The sequence below is a fragment of the Mytilus edulis genome, chromosome 4, assembly GCF_963676685.1.
Source record: "Mytilus edulis chromosome 4, xbMytEdul2.2, whole genome shotgun sequence".
Taxonomy (NCBI): domain Eukaryota; kingdom Metazoa; phylum Mollusca; class Bivalvia; order Mytilida; family Mytilidae; genus Mytilus; species Mytilus edulis.
Genome location: NC_092347.1, coordinates 92,336,923 through 92,360,510, shown reverse-complemented (window position 1 = coordinate 92,360,510; position 23,588 = coordinate 92,336,923). Strand labels below are relative to the sequence as shown.

The 23,588-nt window shown below is 31.3% G+C and overlaps 1 protein-coding gene across 10 annotated transcripts in view; it reads left to right on the top strand.

Annotated features, from left to right (window-relative positions):
• LOC139521056 (transient receptor potential cation channel subfamily M member 3-like) overlaps window positions 1–23,588 on the top strand; it is a 119,395-nt gene that overhangs the window by 61,314 nt on the left and 34,493 nt on the right. For all 10 annotated transcript variants that reach the window (XM_071314298.1, XM_071314293.1, XM_071314295.1 and 7 more), the window contains 7 exons: window positions 3,235–3,400; window positions 5,458–5,674; window positions 7,877–8,001; window positions 9,740–9,911; window positions 18,233–18,416; window positions 20,884–21,007; window positions 22,123–22,192. In XM_071314298.1, coding sequence (XP_071170399.1) covers window positions 3,235–3,400; window positions 5,458–5,674; window positions 7,877–8,001; window positions 9,740–9,911; window positions 18,233–18,416; window positions 20,884–21,007; window positions 22,123–22,192 — 1,058 coding nt within the window. The remainder of the gene's footprint in view (window positions 1–3,234; window positions 3,401–5,457; window positions 5,675–7,876; window positions 8,002–9,739; window positions 9,912–18,232; window positions 18,417–20,883; window positions 21,008–22,122; window positions 22,193–23,588) is intronic.

Below are 23,588 nucleotides of genomic sequence, written 5' to 3'. Positions count from 1 at the left end.
GCTTTAAAACTAACAGAAAATAGACATTATCTTAAATGATGTTGGTGCATTAAGTCCTGTGGGCTTCAGTAAGATACTTGATACTTTAGAAAAAAAAAATTTCTGACAAATGCACATCGTCAGATAAGATGTAAGTGTTGAGAATCAAGATATATTACATATTCTGTCTGCAGCTATAATCTAGCTAAGTGTTAAGAATACACCACAGAAAACCATGCTGACAAATTATTTTCTATAGACTTCAGTTGATTCATAATTCTGATGTATAGCTTTTCATCTTGTTCAAAGATAGCAGCAGTTATGAACAACACTTTTTAAAATCATCAGAATAAAAATGGAAGTTTTTATTCTGAATTGATGCTATGATTTCTCTGTTTTACTTAGTTATTAATCCATTGTGTTTGATATTTTTATTTTCAAGGCAAAACATACTAAATATTTGCAATGAATTTACATTCAATAAATGTCTCAATCCCCTTAGTGTACATAATACAAGCTTATATTTACAAATAACCAAATATAACATGATATCTAGAACAATAACTTGGTTTAACTCGTGTATCATACTATTGATTGTGCCTATGCAACATTTTAGGGTTAATTCCTAGAAATCAAAAGTTGATCTACATTTATACTGTAAAATGATGCTTTAACAATAGAATAGAAGAAGTACATGGGTTTGGTTAGGAATTTGAAAGGACAAGCCTTTCGTGTTAATTGGTTTTAAATTAAATTTCATCATATTTATTTTGATATGGTATGATTGCCAATGAGACAATTTTCCACAAGAGACCAAATGACACAGAAATTAACAACTATAGGTCTCCATACCACCTACAACAATCAGCTATAAAAGGGCACCTAAATGACAAATATAAAACAAGTGCAAGTCGTTTGCTTGTTTACAAACAAAAAGGGAGGTTCATGGAAGAGCCTTCTCAAACGCTGTACACTTATACACATTGGACATACAAATTACCTTAATTGTCCTTATCAGAATCGAAAAGATGCAAGCTATTCTTGATTGTAGCTTTAACATGCGTAGGCATTATATTATTGTTATTTTAGCCCTCACTATTGCTCGGGCAAAAATAATTACGATTATAATGCCTAACCATGTTAAAACTACAATAAAGTACAGCTTGCATCAATTATTTTTTAAACAACAACCACTGAAATAGAGGCTCCTGTTTACTTATAAGAATTTAAGATCCATTATATTTATAGTTTATTTGAGAAATGTGTTCATGTATTATTTTATGCACTGGCATAGTTTTACTTTAACTCTTCTTCACTCCTTTCAAATTAAATTGATGGTATATTTAAGACACAGCAGAATCAGACAAAATTGAACTCAATGCATCTGTCTTCAAAGGTTTTGTTTATTGCTTAAAAAATATATAAGCAAATAAAGTTGATATCATTCTGCTTAGTAAAAACATTGCAGCCTTGACTATTTCTGGAGATCTGTATTTATCTGATGAGTTCACTTATCTCCTCCAATTAATAACTAATGAAAGGTTATTGTTCAGTTTTACCCATCCTGATAAAAGTTAATTACTAAGCTAAAAGAATATATAATGGAAATTCCTTCTTCAAGTTTTACCCATTATATGCAGATGACACTCGCACCTATAAGTGGCCAATACTTGTTTCTCACTGACTGAACTATTGAATTTGCTGAGAATTAGGATGATTTTTCTCACTAGATACAATCATGTATAAAGTTTTGGCAGAACACCGTCCTCTGAGATAGGATAATGTCCTCAATGATATTTTTATGCCCTCGTTGCATGGTGAAGGGTCCTCTGAGATAGGATAATGCCCTCAATGATATTTGTATGCCCTCGTTGCAAAGTGAAGGGTGCATTAAGTGTTATCTTTGACTGTCATTCTGTCCGTCCCATTTTCGTTTGAAAAGCAAGCTTAAGCGAATGCATTGATTCAATGTCCTAAGACACATTCAACTTTTATTTTATAATAAGTAAACTAACACAAACACACATGAAAAGGGAAAATGATAAAAAATAAAATCAAAATATATGTTTCTGAAGACACTTATTCGTAAATGATTAAATTAACTTGATGACTATCTTCAACTCATTTTCTCTCTATTATGTAATATCTATAGACATATTTAGTTTGAGATGTGAAATAAAAATATCCTGATGCACTAGCACTAATGGATTTTTAGCTTGATAATTTGAATTATGCAAAAAATTATTTAATGTTGACTTAATTTATGCAAATGTGCTTCCTCGTACTAGAATTATAGAAATATCACAAGATTCATAACCAAATTGAATCAGGTTTATTTTCATTGAGTTTTCTTAAAGAAAAAACCTAAAAAAATACAATCAAGTTTGTGATAGTCTTGTGGCTGTGCCATGTTATTAACTTGCGTGGTTGAGGAAGATCTGGAGATTGTTACTGTAAAAATGTTACTTTTATATCTCAGATAATTGGAATTTTTAAAGAGATGATAAAGGAAATGAGATCAACCAAAAAAAAAGAGTTTATGATACAATAAAGATAAACTTGGTATTACAAATCAGAGTGAGTTTACAGTAACTTGTGAGAGTTGGGTTCTATCAAGTAAGGAATCTGTTATGTCTTTTCCATTTAGGGAGTAGGCCTTTTGACAGTTTTTGCATTGAAGACCTGTTGGTGACCTTCTGCTGTTGTCTGCTCTATGGTCGGGTTGTTGTCTCTTTGGCACATTCCCCATTTCCATTCTCAGTTTTATGATTTGTATTGTAAAATGTCCATTAAAACAAATATTGTTTGCATTTTCAACGATTAAATAGATGAGCAAAAATCTTTGAACAGTAGCTTTGCTGCTTTGATTGAAAACTTATCATCCAAGTATAGGAGTCATATTCAGAAAATTCACTTCAGTAATTAATTCAGAAAATCATTTTAAGCCAATGACCATATATGGACATAAACACTAATTAGTTGCTGTAACTTGTTAGAACTGTGAACCATGTATTATATCTCTGGCACCCATCTGACCCTGCAAGACCCTCTGGGTAGTCAAGGTTGTTACCCCGCATCATCATCGTCTCTCTACCTTTAACCACTGCTGTGTGTAAACCAGAGGGGTGTTGGGAATGATGTGTGTATACTTTGCATGTAGAAAACTGTTTTATATTATAATACATGTACTATAAAACTGAAAAAAAATATTTGAAAATGGAAGTTGTTCTAAAATAAAATATTTTTATTTGCTAGGTGTTGTTGTGGAAGACTAGAGAATTGGCATGACACAGTCCCTAAACAGTTAGAGGTACCTCCTGGACCAGAAAGATGGCATCCATACGCACATACGGAATCCAAACCAACAGATGCCTATGGTACAATAGAATTTCAGGGAGCACCTCATCCCAGCAAGGCACAGGTTAGTTAAAAATAAAGAGTATGAAAAGTAGCAATATGTCTCGGAAAAGACAATAGAGAAAAGAAAAAATAATTTTTAAATGTACTACATCATAATAGAAAAACAAAGGATATGGGTTATCCATCCATGACACAAAATTAGAACATAGAAAAACAAAGGATAGGGGGTATCCATCCTTGACACAAAATCAGTACACAGAAAAACAAAGGATATGGGGCATCCATCCAAGACACAAAATTAGAACATAGAAAAACAAAGGATAGGGGGTATCCATCCTTGACACAAAATCAGTACACAGAAAAACAAAGGATATGGGGCATCCATCCAAGACACAAAATTAGAACATAGAAAAACAAAGGATAGGGGATATCCATCCATGACTCAAAATCAGAACATAGAAAAACAAAGGATATGGGGTATCCATCCTTGACACAAAATCAGTACACAGAAAAACAAAGGATATGGGGCATCCATCCAAGACACAAAATTAGAACATAGAAAAACAAAGGATATGGGGTATCCATCCTTGACACAAAATCAGTACACAGAAAAACAAAGGATATGGGGCATCCATCCAAGACACAAAATTAGAACATAGAAAAACAAAGGATAGGGGATATCCATCCATGACTCAAAATCAGAACATAGAAAAACAAAGGATATGGGGTATCCATCCTTGACACAAAATCAGTACACAGAAAAACAAAGGATATGGGGCATCCATCCAAGACACAAAATTAGAACATAGAAAAACAAAGGATATGGGGTATCCATCCATGACTCAAAATCAGAACATAGAAAAACAAAGGATAGGGGATATCCATCCATGACTCAAAATCAGAACATAGAAAAACAAAGGATATGGGGTATCCATCCTTGACACAAAATCAGTACACAGAAAAACAAAAGATATGGGGCATCCATCCAAGACTCAAAATCAGAACATAGAAAAACAAAGGATATGGGGTATCCATCCAAGACACAAAATCAGTACATAGAAAAACAAAAGATATGGGGTATCCATCCATGACACAAAATCAGAACATAGAAAAACAAAGGATATGGGGTATCCATTAATGACACAAAATCAGAATATAGAAAAACAAATCCATCGATGACACAAAATCAGAACATAGAAAAACAAAGGATAGGGGGTATCCATCCATGACACAAAATCAGAACATAGAAAAACAAAGGATATGGGGTATCCATCCATGACACAAAATCAGAACACAGAAAAACAAAGGATATGGGGTATCCATCCATGACACAAAATCAGAACATAAAAAAACAAAGGATAGGGGGTATCCATCCATGACACAAAATCAGAACATAGAAAAACAAAGGATATGGAGTATCCATCCATGACACAAAATCAGAACATAGAAAAACAAAGGATATGGAGTATCCATCCATGACACAAAATCAGAACATAGAAAAACAAAGGATATGGGATATCCATCGATGACACAAAATCAGAACATAGAAAAACAAAGGATATGGGGTATCCATCCATGACACAAAATCAGAACATAGAAAAACAAAGGATATGGGGTATCCAACCATGACACAAAATCAGAACATAGAAAAACAAAGGATAGGGGATATCCATCCATGACACAAAATCAGAACATAGAAAAACAAAGGATATGGGGCATCCATCCATGACACAAAATCAGAACTTAGTAAAACAAAGGATAGGGGATATCCATCCATGACACAAAATCAGAACATAGAAAAACAAAGGATATGGGATATCCATCCATGACTCAAAATCAGAACATAGAAAAACAAAAGATATGGGATATCCATCCATGACTCAAAATCAGAACATAGAAAAACAAAGGATAGGGGGTATCCATCCTTGACACAAAATCAGTACACAGAAAAACAAAGGATATGGGGCATCCATCCAAGACACAAAATCAGAACATAGAAAAACAAAGGATATGGGGTATCCATCCATGACACAAAATCAGAACATAGATAAACAAAGGATATGGGATATCCATCATGTACTTATATAATGTGCACTATATATTTGTTTATCTTTTCAGTATGTTAGATTGAGTAGCTTCGACAGTAAACCAGACCAAGTTTTACAGTTGTTACAAAAACACTGGGGACTAGCATTACCAAAGTTACTGATTACAGTTCATGGAGGAATATTGAACTTTGACCTTCAACCTAAGTTAAAGCGAGTATTCCGTAAAGGATTGTTGAAAGCTGCCAGAACTACAGGTGCTTGGATCATTACTGGAGGCACAAATACAGGTAGGGAATCAGTACAAATACATGTAGGGATCCAGTCTTTGAATCATCAACCTCTCAGAGAAGTTTGCATAGGGGAAATTTATGATCAAAAAGGGAAAATCTATGATCAGAAACATAGGGAAAATCTATGATCCCAAACATAGGGAAAATCTATGATCACAAACATAGGGAATATCTATGATCACAAACATAGGGAATATCTATGATCCCAAACATAGGGAATATCTATGATCCCAAACAAAGGGAATATCTATGATCACAAACATAGGGAATATCTATGATCACAAACATAGGGAATATCTATGATCACAAACATAGGGAATATCTATGATCACAAACATAGGGGAATATCTATGATCACAAACATAGGGAATATCTATGATCACAAACATAGGGAATATCTTTGATCACAAACATAAGGAAAAACCAAGGCAAAAGTCACTTTTGATCTACAAAAGAGGAATTTTGAGGATACATATTCAATTTTGTTTGCCACTGTTAAAATATTTGATGACCAGAATAATTAGCAAGCAAAAAACCATCAATCAATCATTTTGATAATTTATTTTAATAAGAAAGAAAGGTACACAGACACATAATTATAGAAGTAAAGATATACTGAAATTTACTCTATAGTATTTTGTTCCTCAGTAAAGTGAAATTAGGTTCATGTGGAGTATTTCTGTAAAAGAGTCATATTTAGACAGATAATTGAATACCACAGAAACACGGATGTTAATCAATTATACAAAGAGAATTAATCTCCCCGATAAGATCACTTGGAAGTCTAATTATAGCAAAGATAAATCTCTTTTAAATAGAATTGAGAGGTTTTTATTGTCAGTTATACAAATATCTGTCTGCTTATTGCATCATCCCAATCAATAAATTTTGACGTTCTATTAATTTTCTTGAATTTTTGTTCTTATTTTATAAAAGTACTTCATTAGAAAAACATGATTGATTGTGCTAGCTTTCATGAAATAATTAATATGTATGTGAAGATGTTCGAAGTTATTGTATAGGGAATTTCAGATTTGAAAGTGTTATGTCTGATTTGATAAATAATATCCATCAAGCATGTGAATTTGGAACTAAATCTCATGAACCTATGAATTTAACTAGGATAACTAAAGTATTTTCTCTGTAAATGAAATACTTAGCAATACCCTTAAGGGCATCCGATACAGTTTCTCGATATAGTCATTTTTATAATTTTGAAATATGTTGTAGGCCTTGGCGAGTTATAAAATAAAACACGAAATAAAACATAGGACACCGTGTTTGTTTTCGAGAAAATTGAGGCTGAAAATTGGGGATTTGTGCAATTTGTAAAAAAGTTAGTCAATGTTATAAAAATTTTGAAGCAAATATTCTTCGTCGTAAATTATTAAGATCGGGTTCAATCTGAAGCTGTGATAAGTGCCAATAAGGGAAAATATCAATCCTAACAAGAATGACTATATAATTGTTCAAGCCTTGCTTGTCATTGCGGACCAGGTGCTCAAAATGGTATTTTATGGAAATAAACTGTTTCTGAAAATGTCATTTTTATCATTTTTCTGCATAAACTACATTTTGTCATACTTTCTCCAAATCTCAAATAAAAAATATATGTCACCGTGCTGGATTCTATGATAAACGCGATATATCCTAAAAGTTGCGTCCCCCTTTTGTAACCCCAACGTTAGTGCTAAAGTGCATGACGTCGTTGGCAGACAATTTCGACGTTATCTCTGCAAATTACCGGCAACATTTTTGAGATGATAAAATCTCAGTTTTGAGAATGCTCACTAAACGATATTTTGTTGAAAATCTTACAGAAACAGTAATGTGTTTTTATTTTTTTATTTCTTATGATTTTATTGGACTGTTATTGTGTTAGAATCAAATGCACAGTCTAATATTAATGGTAGAAGTAAGCGTTAGAATTGGAAATTGGAACATCGAAAAATCCACATTACGTTTCTTATTACGGAAAATTACACACATTACGTCCCACAAAAAGTGACGTTTTGCGGGAATTCAAACGCTTAACGTGGCGCCAAGTGTTAACTCCCTTGAAACTGTATAGGATGCCCTTAAAGTACTCAAATCCGATATCCTTTGAAACTTATATATTAGATGCTAATATTCATAACATATATGAAATAAAATGTTTATGGATTTTGAAAATCCTTCAAATTGTTGATTTGATTTCAGGTGTTACCAGACATGTAGGAGAAGCTATTAGCGATAGAACAACCAAAACCAAGAACAAAGTTGTAGCTATTGGACTAGCACCGTGGGGAATTGTAGAAAATAAAGAAGATTTAGTCGGCAAAGATGTAGGTTTTATTGTCAGTTTTCATATGTAGACAAATTGATGCACTTTTATTTACTAAAGACATGCTAACAGAAATCATATATTAAACAAATAGTATGTAAGAAAGTTTTAAGTGCTATTTTTATACAGACAGTCCTTGCTTTATTTATGGACTGTTTTATCATTCTGTTTGACATAAAAAGTATAAATAACACAAAAAATATGTAAAATCAATATGCATGGTTCAAGTATAAACAGTTATGAATTGTTAAAATCTTAAGAAACTATTTTGAGATGAGAAAAAGTGAATCTGTATACTCTCTGTGCAAGAAAGATCGCAAAATGAAAATCATTCAAAATATAGAAAAGTAGAAACATAAAAAAAGAGGACTACTTGATGACTTTGAAATTAATTATTAAGTTTGAATTATATTATAATTGAGTTATACCACTGCAATTGTTATTATCCACAACAGATGAACAAATTGTCAGCTAGCTAATGACATTAAATGGTTCCTTTTACAATTATTAAGGTATATTAACTGTATACCACCATCTTTGAATGTAAACTAGCAGTTCACAATAGGTGTAGTTCTTTGGTCAAGTCTGCAAATTTTGACACAGACTGGCAATTAATGGGTTAGATTGTTTATTGGAATAAAGTAAAATAAGTGAATTGTTTCATTAGTCAACCTCATTTATCAAATACCAAATATTTGTGTTTGATCTAATGAAATTGTGAACTTACGTAGCCATTTAAGGGGAGATAATATAAATAGTAAATGTTTTACTTGTAGCAAGAAAAAAAGGTTGGTGACAGAATTTTATTTTTATTTACCTATCCTCTGGTATTTTATTTCAAAATTTTATCACATAGATTTCTTTTTATTTGCAAAATAAGTGCTTTTCATGAACAATATTTGTCAATTTATGCAATTTTGCACGACTTGTAGCTTGGAAAATAGCATGGTGTCCCATATTTTTTGTTACATTTAAAAAAAAGCTTGGACAAATCTGCATTCTCACAAATTATAAGAAATTTCTATCTTAGGAAATAAATACCAATGATAGGATCCTTCTAGTCTTCTTGAATAAGACAGGCTCAAAGAAATTATACTTATTATGATTTCAGTTTAATCTGTCATATTTATTTCAACATTGTTAATATAATTTAGACCACATAGAACTTCTATTTTGTTCTTACAATTTTCCTGCATCAATTTTTAATAAAAAGTATTCCCTAGCTACTTCTTGTTTGATGAAAACTCATATTCCACACCATTTTCAAACTCCAATGAAAACAGTCTTAATAAAATATAAATAATCAAGCATGTTAAAATATTCAGTCATGTTATGAAAATATGAATACTACATCATTTTTTTTAACCTGTCCAAGCTTCATATTATATCATTAACCCACTTTCACTTATTTATATTTTCATTTAACAGATAAATGTAGATAAAAGAAGGGTTTTTTTTTTTAACAAGAGGGCTTTCTCAGCTACAATTTCATTAAAGGGCTATAGCCCTGAAATAAGATTTGACAGAAAAACATACCGGAGCCTGAAAGACCATTTATAATCTATTTATCATTTTTTGCTGATGTGTGCCTTTCTTGCATTTAATTTGCTATCTTAAGCGAGGATATATACAAAATTATCGCTAAAAGATCAAAGGAAAAATACACGAAATATTGATAATACAATTTGTTTGCCTAATAAATATCATGTTTTATAGATTTATTTGAATTCTATTTGCAGCTAACTGTTCCTTACCATTGTGTTTCTGCAAATAAGTCCAATTATGCAGTTCTTAACAGATCACATTCTTACTTCCTGTTGGTGGACAATGGAACTGTTGGAAAATATGGTGGAGAAGTCATCTTTAGAAAGAGGCTGGAGAAATATATTGCACAACAAAAAATTTCAATTGGTAAATGAAATGATATGTTCGCACTATTCAAATGAATTTGATTGTTATGCCCCACCTACCACCTACAATAGTAGAGGGGCATTATGTTTTCTGGTCTGTTCGTCTGTGCGTTCGTTCGTCTGACCCGCTTCAGGTTAAAGTTTTTGATCAAGGTAGTTTTTGATTTAGCTGAAGTCCAATCAACTTCAAACTTAGTACACATGTTCCTTATGATAAGATCTTTTTATTTGAAAGCCAAATTAGACTTTTGACCCCAATTTCACGGTCCACTGAACATAGAAAATGAAAGTGCCAGTTTCAGGTTAAAGTTTTTGGTCAAGGTAGTTTTTGATGAAATTGAAGTTCAATGAACTTAAAACTTAGTACACATGTTCCTTATGGTATGATCTTTCTAATTTTATTGCCAAATTAGATTTTTTACCCAATTTCACGGTCCATTGAACATGGAAATTGATAGTTCGAGTGGGGCATCCGTGTACTATGGACACATTCTTGTTCAATGATTTTTCAAGCGTGTTTTTCATGGGCTTCTTTTGATTTAATTTCATCTAAATTCAGATTTTTTATCTCATAATATTTTGAAAAGGACTATGACATTTATGTTAAAGTACATTGGACTACAAAATGTATTTCAATAAATTGAGGTCAAAGCAATAATATAAGAAATCACTAGTTTATTTTGAGTCATTGTTGGTACTTAAATTGAAAATAGTAAAACCTCCTTGAAAATTTCCATATAACATTTTATGATCACAGGATATGCAATCAAACACATTATAAAACAAGTAACATAAACTAAACATGTTTTACGGGAGTTAGATGGTGTCAATTTGATTTTTACAAATTTTACTATATGAAACATGAATGAAAGTATCATATATACACTAAACTGTTTGATACTAATCATTTGAGCGTTTGATCTTTTATCCTAATTATCGATATTTAATATTCGAAATAATTATACATAAAGATCAAATTGTTTTTAATAGTTACATAACCAAAACTTGAAATTTACATCAAATGGAAAGGAAATGTATATTCAAAATGCAAAGATCTAGGTCAATACAAATTAAACATCTCTGTTTTACAATGTTTATCAGGTGTTTAAATTCAGGTCTCCAGAACTTCTCGTTTTGTTTACAACATGTGAGTTTGAATATTCTGTTGGTATCTTTTGCCTCTTTTTGACATCACTGGCTGCATCATACCCAGCCTCTTTTTGACATCACTGGCTGCATCATACCCAGTGGAACATGATTGGATATAAGAATTAAAAGAGGTTCTTAGGAAGTTTATTGTGATATTAAGTTTGATAAAGAAATTCAGTAATTTTGTAATGCAGATTACAGGCGTACTAAAGGTTATTCCAGTAAAAAGGGTGTAGGAGGATACGAAGGGACCTCCAAAATACTCCCACAAGGTTATTCCACTAAAAAGGGTGTAGGAGGATACGAAGGGACCTCCAAAATACTCCCACAAGGTTATTCCACTAAAAAGGGTGTAGGAGGATACGAAGGGACCTCCAAAATACTCCCACAAGGTTATTCTACTAAAAAGGGTGTAGGAGGATACGAAGGGACCTCCAAAATACTCCCACAAGGTTATTCCACTAAAAAGGGTGTAGGAGGATACGAAGGGACCTTCAAAATACTCCCACAAGGTTATTCCACTAAAAAGGGTGTAGGAGGATACGAAGGGACCTTTAAAATACTCCCACAAGGTTATTCCACTAAAAAGGGTGTAGGAGGATACGAAGGGACCTCCAAAATACTCTCACAACAAACTTTATTTTGTTGAGTAATTTTGCATTCATTAAATTGATATACATGTACCGCTATAAATGGCCCCAGATCCATATCCCTAAGTAAAACTTCTCTTTCTACCTCCCACATTCATTTCAAGGAAATATCACTTACACTTTATTTATTTTCAGAAACACATCTATGATCACCTTTTTATCATGGCTTTAAATGTTAGAAGTTTTGTATATGTCAACAGATGGTCTTTTTCTAGGACATACATATTTTTGGTAACTTATGTTCTAAATATAGACCATATGTTTGTTTGATTGATGTTGGTAATAACCTGACTCTGAACCTTTAACTTGTCTCTTAAATTAGATGGTTTTTGTCTTAATACTGAAAAGAAACATTAAGTATTTAATTAATGGTTGTAAAAAACATTCATAGCTGAAGTTGCATTTTACCTTACGTTTTTATAGTCCTTTAATTTTGGCTTTGTTACAGACCCCATGAAAACTGCTTTTTAAGGACAAAATGTTATCCCGGTGTATTTTGTAAACTTGTCTTATGAATAAGAGTAGGGGGAGAAACACCATTAAGACTTTATGTTTAGAATAAAAGGAACATCTAGATTCTATTTCTGCATCGATATAATATTTCTCCACTTGACACAAAATTAACTGTTGAGAGTGAAGAAATACCATATTGCATGAGATAAGTTGGTGGATTATGATTCTCTAGCGATTTATAGACACACTTAATACTCTTTTTACCAATGATCTGCAAAAAAGTATGTTTTTTTCTGAGTGACAACAAATCTAACAATCAAACATGGTTTCATTTTTTGTGACATCACAATATTCAGAGGCTATCAAGTAAATTTGTGATATGATTAAAATTTGACTAATGAAGAACTGAATTGATAAAAAAAAAATTAGAGAAAAAATAACAACAGGTCAGGCAAAGGACAAATCAGCTGAAACTTAGATAAGCTAGTTTATATATTTTTTCATAAGATCTTCTTGAACCTAGTCAATTACAAAGAAGAACATGTGCACTCTTGGTGGAGCTGTTTATTTGTATTTGCACCGAAATTAAAAAAATATCTTGTTAAATGAAAATAGATTTAACCACCATGAAATTGATTAATATGTAAATGGCTTCTTAAAATGCAGTTATATAAGTTATATAAATAAAATTAACAGCAAAATAGTGTAGTTTATTATCTCCTTGAGGACAATGTCATTAGAATAATTATTATGTAATATTTATAAGACATAACTGATGACTTTGTCATGTATAAGGTGCACAAAGTGTAGTGTGACTGTCCAATGTATTTACTCTCCATGTAAGCATTTTAAAGAATCATACCATGTTAAAATGTCAACATCAGCAGAAACTATCCCCTCCCACTACAATATTATGTTTATTTTCATATCCTTCTGATAATAATCTGTCACATGTGATGTTTTTTATTGAAATCTTCACCCAAGCAAGGTAATCAAATTGTTAGTTTCATCTAACTCTTAGCCTTTGATCTTGAAGTTTATGATACCTTACCTGTAGGGAATATAAAAACTGTACCATCATGTGATACATCTGTATGTGAACTTATGATCAGGAATAAAAGGGACATTACTTAAAACTCATTATTTGATTCTTTGAATTATACCATTTGACAGTGTCTGTAGTAATTTTTTTAAATTTCTATGAAAAGAGTCTATGTATAAAAAGTAAATCATTTAAACTGGGATTTGAGTATTTTTTTATTTCGTAACCAAAAATTAGTCGAAACTTTTAATAAGTTATCAAAATTATTAAAAGTAATGCTCTTCTATTATTATCAGTCAGATGTCACATCCTCAATCTAAAGTGATGTTGTTTATAAAGCTCATCAATTCAGAAATGATTCATGATTTTATTGCTTTTTAGCAAACTTTAAAATGTAGTTAGATCTTTGAATGTCCTTTTTATCAAACTCACATTGATTATATTTTTATTAGTATAGCACATAATTAAACATGCATTGCTATTCATTTGTTGACACTAAAGTCCTAGAGAGTGCCAATACCAATGGTTTGGCATTGCATGTACATGATCATCTTGGTTCACCTGAACCTAACATTAATTACCTCATTTTACAATCCATCTCAAGATCTAAAATTTGGCAATGCATGGTGAAACTGTATGAAGTACCTTCAAGTAGTCATTACAGTCCGTTAAGGAATTGATACCATAACTTGCATTTCAATTAAAATTTCAGATATTTAACACAGGGCAAATTCAATATTAATCAAGTTAGAATTCAAGTTCCTCAGATGTTTATCTTAATGGCAGTAATTATAACATAAACACAGAAATTATCAATATAAAGTGCATTGTAATTGATCTGTAATGCTGTTAGGGAATATATATAAATGTTTCATTATCTAATGCTGTTAGGGAATATATATAAATGTTTCATTATCTAATGCTGTTAGGGAATATATATAAATGTTTCATTATCTAATGCTGTTAGGGAATATATATAAATGTTTCATTATCTAATGCTGTTAGGGAATATATATAAATGTTTCATTATCTAATGCTGTTAGGGAATATATATAAATGTTTCATTATCTAATGCTGTTAGGGAATATATATAAATGTTTCATTATCTAATGCTGTTAGGGAATATATATAAATGTTTCATTATCTAATGCTGTTAGGGAATATATATAAATGTTTCATTATCTAATGCTGTTAGGGAATATATATAAATGTTTCATTATCTAATGCTGTTAGGGAATATATATAAATGTTTCATTATCTAATGCTGTTGGGGAATATATATAAATGTTTCATTATCTAATGCTGTTAGGGAATATATATAAATGTTTCATTATCTTACAAATCTTTATGCAAATGTAAAAGTTCAAGAAACATTCAGTATGAAACTTTTTAACTTTTGATACAGCAGCTGGTACCATTCATGAGCAAATTATAAAAATATGATGTTTTAGTAAACATTTATTAATTATTTCAATGAAGTGAAATGGGTAAGGGGGAGTTAACCCTGTCATTCATTTGTGTGTATGTCTGTTTATAGGTTCATGTTCAAATGCACCTTAGAGCATCCAGTCTTTATCCAACATAATTAATTACTATGCATTTCTGAGAGATGGTGTTTTATTTTTTCAAAGGTCAAAATTGTGATAGGCCCAAAGTAAAAATTTGTAGGCTAGTTATAATTCAACTCCTGCCAAATACTCACTACAGTAGATAAAAAACCAATGCCAATCATTGGGAGGATCAGGTCAAGGTCACAAAATGACAAGCAATTAAATGTCAGATACTTTACCATAAAATGCTATTGATGGGTAGTTTATTTTGAAGGTCAGAGTCAAAAGTTTAAGGTCACAACATGATTTAGGAATTAAACACTTGTAGGCATAGCATTGCTCAAGCCTTGCATCCAATCTTCTTCATTTTACTGTTGTTGTCTAATGCTTAGCACCAAGTAAAACATATTTTTAACCGATTTTTTCGCAAAAAGAAATAAAATGGGTTATTGATTCTGGGGATGTTTAGGGCTGTATTTATTTTTCATTATTTCTATCCTGCCTGATTTGCCAGCTGTGTGAATTAATTTACAGGTTTTAGATTGGAATATTTGTACTTTATATAATAATGCATTACATATAAACCAAACAGAAAAACAGATGAATATCTATGTCACAAGATTTTGTAGTAGTTTTCGCTCAAGACAAAAAAAAGCTTGTAAAACAATTTCATTTACATTTAAAATGTGAAATGTAAGCCTACACTAATGTATAATATTAAAAGTGCTCCATTATAAGTTTATTAATTTGTATCTTTTCACTTTTGATGATTGATGTATCTGTATGCAGTGACATTTCTCTTTATTATTTATTTATGCCTGTCTTGACGGTAGGTAGACACTACAAGATAACCTTTATCTAATTTACTCTTTAACCACTCAGAATAGATATTTCATTAAAAAAAAGTTTTTGGGGAAACCATTCTAGAAGATTGTTATTCTTCAAAGGACATTACCCACTTAAGTTCAAATGAAGTGGACGTAAGTAATTTTTGGCAGCCGTACAGCCTTCAACAATGAAAAAAAAACTGCTATAAAAGGCCTATATATAAAAAATGTAAAAAAATTTAATTAATAAAACTAGCGGCCTGATTTATAACAAAACATTGTATGAAAAAACAAATATCACACACACGAACTGCAACCTACAGGCCCTAACGTCCTTGCTTTGAAATATTAATGATATTGATGAGAAAAATCCAATAGAAGGATGTAGATGAGCCATGCAGTATTTAGTGACAATTTGTTGAGTATTAATTAAGATGGAATTTCATGGAAACTTTGAAATTTGATATATTCAACAGTTGACTTTGCTGTGCCATCAAAAATATTCATTTTACATAAAAAAAATATGTCAATACATTTTCTTTAGATATCATCACATAATTAGTTGTTTTTCCACATTATGTTTGTTATCTGTGTCTCATCTTTAAAAATAAGCTGTATGTATCCTTCTGATAAGGTCACTTAAAAATCATATGGTGCATTATTAAATTTTAGTGATGAATATCAATTTATTAAAGTTTTTTGGTTTTTTTTTAAGTCAGATCTCAAATTATTACATATTCCAAAATTTTTAGATACCTACAATTTTTTCTTTTTTTTTTTTCTCATAGACTTTCAACATACCTATAAGAAACACCCATTAGGCCATTTGACCAATTGGGTGTATCTCATTTACACCAAGATATTATTGTTTATGCTGAAAATTAGATATTTTCAATAATTCAGGACAAGAGCCTTGTTGTTTTTGAAAATATTGCGGGAGTTACAAGTTGTGTTTGAGGTATTGCATTTCGGGTGACATGTGCATTCTTCATTATGATAGTTGATTTTGCCCAGACATTTATGATCCTGGTCACGGCACCATAAGTGTCTGGTCTAATTCAACTATTGTAATATAGAAAGCAGACCACAATCATACTATTTTACTTTTTATTTCAAAGATATTTCTGAGTGTAAGGCTATGTCCTTCCCTGACGTCAACCCTAGATACAATAGGTAAAAACTGACGTCATAACTCTCGTCATAACTCTCGTGATACATGTTTATGAAAAAGCATGATAAATGTAGGACATGTTAATTGCATTTAATGACATCTTGGTGTAAATGTAGTTACAACGCAATTTACAGACAATAACATTCCAGTATATCCACTATTGTTTAAAATATTAAATTATGAATATTTGACCAAATATGTATTCCTATTATAGCTTCTGTAATTTGTTTTGTTTATATGAAAAAGCCACCTACTTATTGTTTTATTTAGTGCCATGACACCAATTAAACAAATTAATTTGCAAGGCTAATAAATATATTTATTGACTTCTTAACATGTTAAGTGTTGCCTCAAAGGCAAACTTCCAATTAATTAGATGTTATTTGAACAATTATTCAGGTATTATTGACAGGTCATCATCAAGTGGTAATTGGACAAGCATAAATAATAGTAACAAAACAAAAACGAAATTTCTAATGGACCATAGATTTGTCACTTAATTTTTTCAAATAAATGTTTTAGAAAAAAGTTTACATTGATTTTTGTCATTTACAATGTCAAACGTGTGTATTTATCCTTCATTGGGAGAGATAATGATTGATATTTTCTTTTCCTGATGTTGTATGTGGGAAAACAACCCAATTATTGGAATTCAAACGTGTTTTGCAGAATTAATGTTGCATGTTTCATGTTTGAATTTCATAGATATGGAAAAATTATGCAATAAAAATGCTGTTATTGCTTTGTAGTTAATTAGAATCTATTACAGTACATCTTATTGTAATATAATGCATTCATCAATACCATGGACAAATTGTATCAATGTTGTTTTGGATGTTCAAAGATCAACTTGAATTATTGATGCTAAAAAATAACAACAGGAAATTTAAAGTCTGATGAATTTATTTTGAAGCTAAAACAGTTTACAGAAAGTGCTTCATTTCAATCTTGATACTTAAACAAAGTTCCTTAAGTTGTCGTCAGACATTAATGTAATTGGGACAATGATTTGGGAGTGATCTCGAGAGAATGTGTAGATTAATTCAGCTTCTCATCACACCCTACCCCTAATCCCCTTGCTTATCTAGACCTCATATTTTAAAAGTGATCAGAAAGCAATAAAACGTTCATAGTCCAGCTAACAACAGGAATGGGTGAAATGCTCAAAAACATCCCTCTTTGGTTAATTAGACCTTATGTTTTAAAAGTAATAAGCTAGCAATAAAACATACATAGTCAAGCTCCCAAAAGGGATGACCACTTACTTGAACAACAATTAACAATTTTGGCATATACCAAGTATTTGAAATGTCATTTTGCTCAAAAAATGTTTTTTCCGTTTCTTAGATTATAGCTTGTCACAATGTGGTATACCTGTTATACATGTATTGATTTTAATTTTTTCTGATTGTTTTATTTTACTTTTTCCGTATGAAGACAAAGTATTAAAAAGTAACATTATTTCCCTTTTGTGTTTCAGCTAGTGGTGTAAAAGGTCGAGGTGTCCCTGTGATATGTGTAGTATTGGAAGGAGGTGCCAACACAATACGTTCTGTGTTAGAGTATGTTACAGACTCACCCCCGGTACCTGTTGTTGTGTGTGATGGTAGTGGCAGAGCAGCTGATCTGTTGGCATTTACACACAAGTATACTCTGGAGGATGGGTAAGACATTAGTATTAATGTAACATTATGTTCTCTTATTTTAGCTAGTGGTGTACCAGAGTTCTAGAGTTATGCCCCTTAAAAACGTATATGCAAGCAGTGGCATCATCTATGTCCTATGAAAAATGTGCATAGATAAATGAAGTTGAAAAGTCTTCTCTGAAATAATTCCTACTCATGTAGACAAGTCAAGCACAAACTTGATATTGTAAATTCAGTACTTATTGCGAAAAATGCGATAGGGTTATAATCGCAATAATTTAAACTTGCATTTTGAATTTTTTTATATGAAGTAAACAGGATTTTTCAATATCGCAAATACTGAAATCGCATTTTAGTTTTAGTATAAAATGACAAATTGCCAATATAAATTGCACTCAACAATTTCTGAACTTATAGTAAACAATAATTAAATTGTTTAATTGATATTGTGACTCATCTGCAGAGTAGCCCATACCAAAAGTTGGGTGCTTTCAGGGAATTTCCCTACCAGTACTTAATGACAATAGCATAGTACTATTTGAATACAAATTTAATTTCTATAGATACAGAAGTCTTTCATCTTAATAGCAATAAGTGTAGGACATGCATAAACATAGGCCTAAGTGACAGTTTATAACATCATAAAAAACTCATTATTAATTCTACTGTTGTCATAGATGTCACAGTCTGATAACTAACGATGATTGACAAGTTATACCTCTGTAAGGTACATAACAAATAGTGTTAAGCTATCAGTCAGCTGTTCTTGTTAGATGTAAACATTAAAGGTTATTGTTGACTAAGCTTCTATGGTAATCCCTCCCCAGGCTTTTTATAATGTGTTCATTTGAATAACAGTACTTAAATTACAGGAAATGTTCATTAAATATACATGTACTTGAAATAGACCTGTCTTCAAATATGAGTAATGGAAAATTTACGAAATGTATAAAGCACTTGTATGCCATTGATGGTGGCGGCTGTTTGCATATTCATTATTTATATGCAACCCTGAACTCTGAACCCTGAACTCAGTTTCCCAAAGTATGATCATGACTTTCATGCATGTTACATTAAGCAAATGCATTTGCATGTGCAAGTTTTATAATAGATGACATTTATGCATTTTCTGATGTAACAATGCTCATGTCATTATGTCACAAAAAGAATCTATTGCTTATTTTGAACTCCAAATTTGTCTATTGTTAAGTATTTTGCATTTATTGAGGTGAAGATGCACTTTATACAGTGCTGTACAATTTCATCAATAGCCCTGAAGTAGGAGATTTAGTTGCTGCCATCACTTTGTGTTAGTTGTTTGTCCATTACATTTTTCTTGTTTACATAATCTTCTCTAAATTATGATGCTAGTATGACAGTTTGACAGGATGAATGCCTGTGACTGGTTTTAAATAGGGGGAAATATAATCCAAGCTATGGGTTGATTCTGATTGGTCATTTCCACAATCTAATCATCTGTCTATATTTTCTTAAACTATGAAAAAAGAAATGATGATTTGTAGACCCTTATCATCCTGAACATGTATGAAATATTTTACACTGGATATTAATCAAGCAACAATCAATCAGTCTGTTGGACTTTAAGCATTAAGTTGTTGTGTAGGACATAAACCACCCCCTAGTATTGTATTTTAATGACCCTCCACACAGAATCCTCATGTAGTTTGATGGTAAGCATGACTTTGTTACATGGATGCCACTAAGTACTTGTATGCAACAGGTGTAGACTGACCCACATTGACCCCCTCTTAAAAGATTCCTCATTTTTTCAGGCTATAAACTTACACAAATAAATTGTTTATTCATTGAAAAGAATGAAATAAAAAAGATCTAAGTGGTTAGTCGTATTTGTGTCAGACAATATATTTGAATGATGTGAAATTTTCCGCTATTTTCTATGAATGATTTTCCAATGTATTGATTGTTAACATCTGTGTACAATATCCTTTATCTCAGTGTGTAACACAGTAGGTTGCATGCAGTAAGTCATTTTACTAAATTATATACCTCACAACATTTCTTTTGGTTTTCATTCAAAGATTCAAGTATTTTAAAACTACTCTCAAGTTCTCTGGTTCTATATCTTGACCTCAGTATTGGCAGTTAAAGGATCACTAAGGTGGTACATTTGTACTTAGACAAACAGGGAGGCCCCTCATTTCAATCTTTTTACTTTCATGCAGATTTCGGTTCTTTTGTTATATCTTCTACTAGAAAAGGACCACAATCAAACTACTTCTGTGTCAAAGTTGATAGAAAACAAAAACACTCAAACAAAGTAGAAAGTGTACGTCTTATTGTAGGTTATAAGTGGTGCTTAAGTGAAACAAATGGCATTCACTTAAACCAATGTCAGCTTTAGAAACTTATATTTTTGTATAATATTGCTGCTGTTATGGATTTATACAAAATAAACAAAGTAATTATCCTGTCTTATTACATGAACTGTATTTTGTTATTACAGAACTATGCCAGAAAGTTTACGTGACCAGCTGATACTGACAATACAGAAAACATTCCTATACAATCAGGAACAAGCCGAGAAGTTATTTATAGAGCTGATGTTATGTGTTAAAAAGAAAGAACTAGTAAGTAAAGGGTGGTTTGATAGGCATTATAAAGTCAGTTTTCATTTAAATGTTAAACACTGATGGTGATATTTGTTTAACAAACCTTGCACTTCTCTCAGGTTAAGTTGAGTTAATAGATATAGGAAGATGTGGTATTAGTGCCAATGAGACAACTCTCCATCCAAGTAACAATTTATAAAAGTAAACTATTATAGGTCAAAGAACAGTCTTCAACACTTGAAAATGGTGACCTCTCATTTATGAACAATAAAATTTAAAAAAAATAAATTAAATCATATAAGAATTCTTATAATCTGATTAATTTCAGATTTTAATTAAACAACTAATTGTTTGTCAGCCACAATGTCAAATGAAAACATTAATTTGAAACATGGTTATAAATAGATATGAAATAGTTAATCATCTGGTAAACCATGATGAGGAAGAGAACATCAAAGAAGAAGTTCATTATATTTGTCTAGGGCAAAAATCAATATTAAAACTTATTTGTTGATGTAATCTGTGTTTTTAAATTAATAAGTACCAAAAGGAAGTCATCAAGATACCACCAGTCATTCAATTTGTTATGTTCCTGTCTTTTGTAAGCTTTTAATCTAAAGAATACTCATTGTGTTATGACATACTGGATCAGACCTTTATACTTTTCCTTAGTCTACAATGCTTATCATATCACATTGTTCAGTGGATTTATTACCTCCTATCATAAAAGAGCAAAACATCAAATAGAATGCAATATTATCATTGTAGATTTCTACATCTGTGGCAAAGGTCATTAATGCAATGATTTAAATGTACTCACTAAGCAAGACTCCTAGCTATAAGATAGGATGATCTTATAAAATAGTTGTACTTTGGGCTCACAACCAACCAATTTACTTCTTAAAAAGTTTTTATGGCCACAAAAAATGGAATCAGAAATCAGATGCAGATCGCTTTGTAATAAATTGATAGAACCCTCCACAACAAAGGTGTGATAATATATTAAAAAGCAATCAAGAAATGAGTAGGGAAGGCTCTATCAAATATCAATTGAAAGTTAGTATTTATTTCATTATGTATTATATACAATGCTGTGTTTATTTATTGCATAAATATAAATATTGATTTTTTAGATAACAATATTTAGAATGGGAGAAGGTGCTCAGGACATTGATTTAGCAATTCTAACAGCTTTACTTAAAGGTTGGTATATTTTATATCATTTATGATTTGATAGTACTTACAAAAACACAGCAGTAGATAAAGTACCCCAGCTAACCTCTCAATTACTATCAATCGCCACAGAAAGTGCACCTGATTTAACAAAAAAAATATTGTGGTGTCAAAATCTATAAGAGGAAGTTATTTGTCAATATTTTGGTCAGGTCTTCAAAAACCCTACCTAGCCTTAAAGGTAGAAAAAATACCAAGATTTGAAAGGGAAGGACTACAGTACAATAATGATAAGAGCATATCTTGCCTTCTCGTATAGGATTGAATGGAAGGTTGGTAAGGATGAAATAGACTTGTTTTCTAGTTTTATACGAAAATCAAGTTTAACAAATGGAAGTTTTTAACGACCTTAACTGGCTATACAGCCCTTGCACAGTCAGTAAAATCAAGTTTACAACTAACTATTGTGATTTTATATTAGTTAGATGAGAGACATATGTTGTAGTTGTCAATGAGGCAGCAACCCATTTATTAAAACTAAATCTGAACCCTATAACAAAGTTGTAAAATATTAGCTTTGTCATTAAAGGATAACATGTTGTAAATCAAAAAATAAATGCATGCTCTTATCCAGCAAATATTTGACTATTGAAGAAATTGTAATATCAATTGCTTGCAACCTTCACAATTATATATATCTAATGTAAAGGAATTCAGAAATATAAAGGTACATGTATTAGTACCAAAAGTAAAATTGTGAATCTCTAGGTATACAATTATCAATCTGTTGCTTTTATCGCACCAATAGATGCATTGTCATTATTTCTGAACTATTGCATAGTAAAATAGCTTTTACAATGTTTTTATTTGCCTGATATAAAATTGAGAATGGAAATGGGGAATGTGTCAAAGAGACAACAACCCGACCAAATAAAAAACAACAGCAGAGGGTCACCAACAGGTCTTCAATGTAGCGAGAAATTCCCGCACCCGGAGGCGTCCTTCAGCTGGCCCCTAAACAAATATATACTAGTCCAGTGATAATGAACGCCATACTAATTTCCAAATTGTACACAAGAAACTAAAATTAAAATAATACAAGACTAACAAAGGCCAGAGGCTCCTGACTTGGGACAGGCGCAAAAATGCGGCGGGGTTAAACATGTTTGTGAGATCTCAACCCTCCCCCTATACCTCTAACCAATGTAGTAAAGTAAACGCATAACAATACGCACATTAAAATTCAGTTCAAGAGAAATCCGAGTCTGATGTCAGAATATGTAACCAAAGAAAATAAACAAAATGACAAAAATACATAAATAACAACAGACTACTAGCAGTTAACTGACATGCCAGCTCCAGACTTCAATTAAACTGACTGAAAGATTATGATTTCATCATATGAACATCAGGCACAATCCTTCCT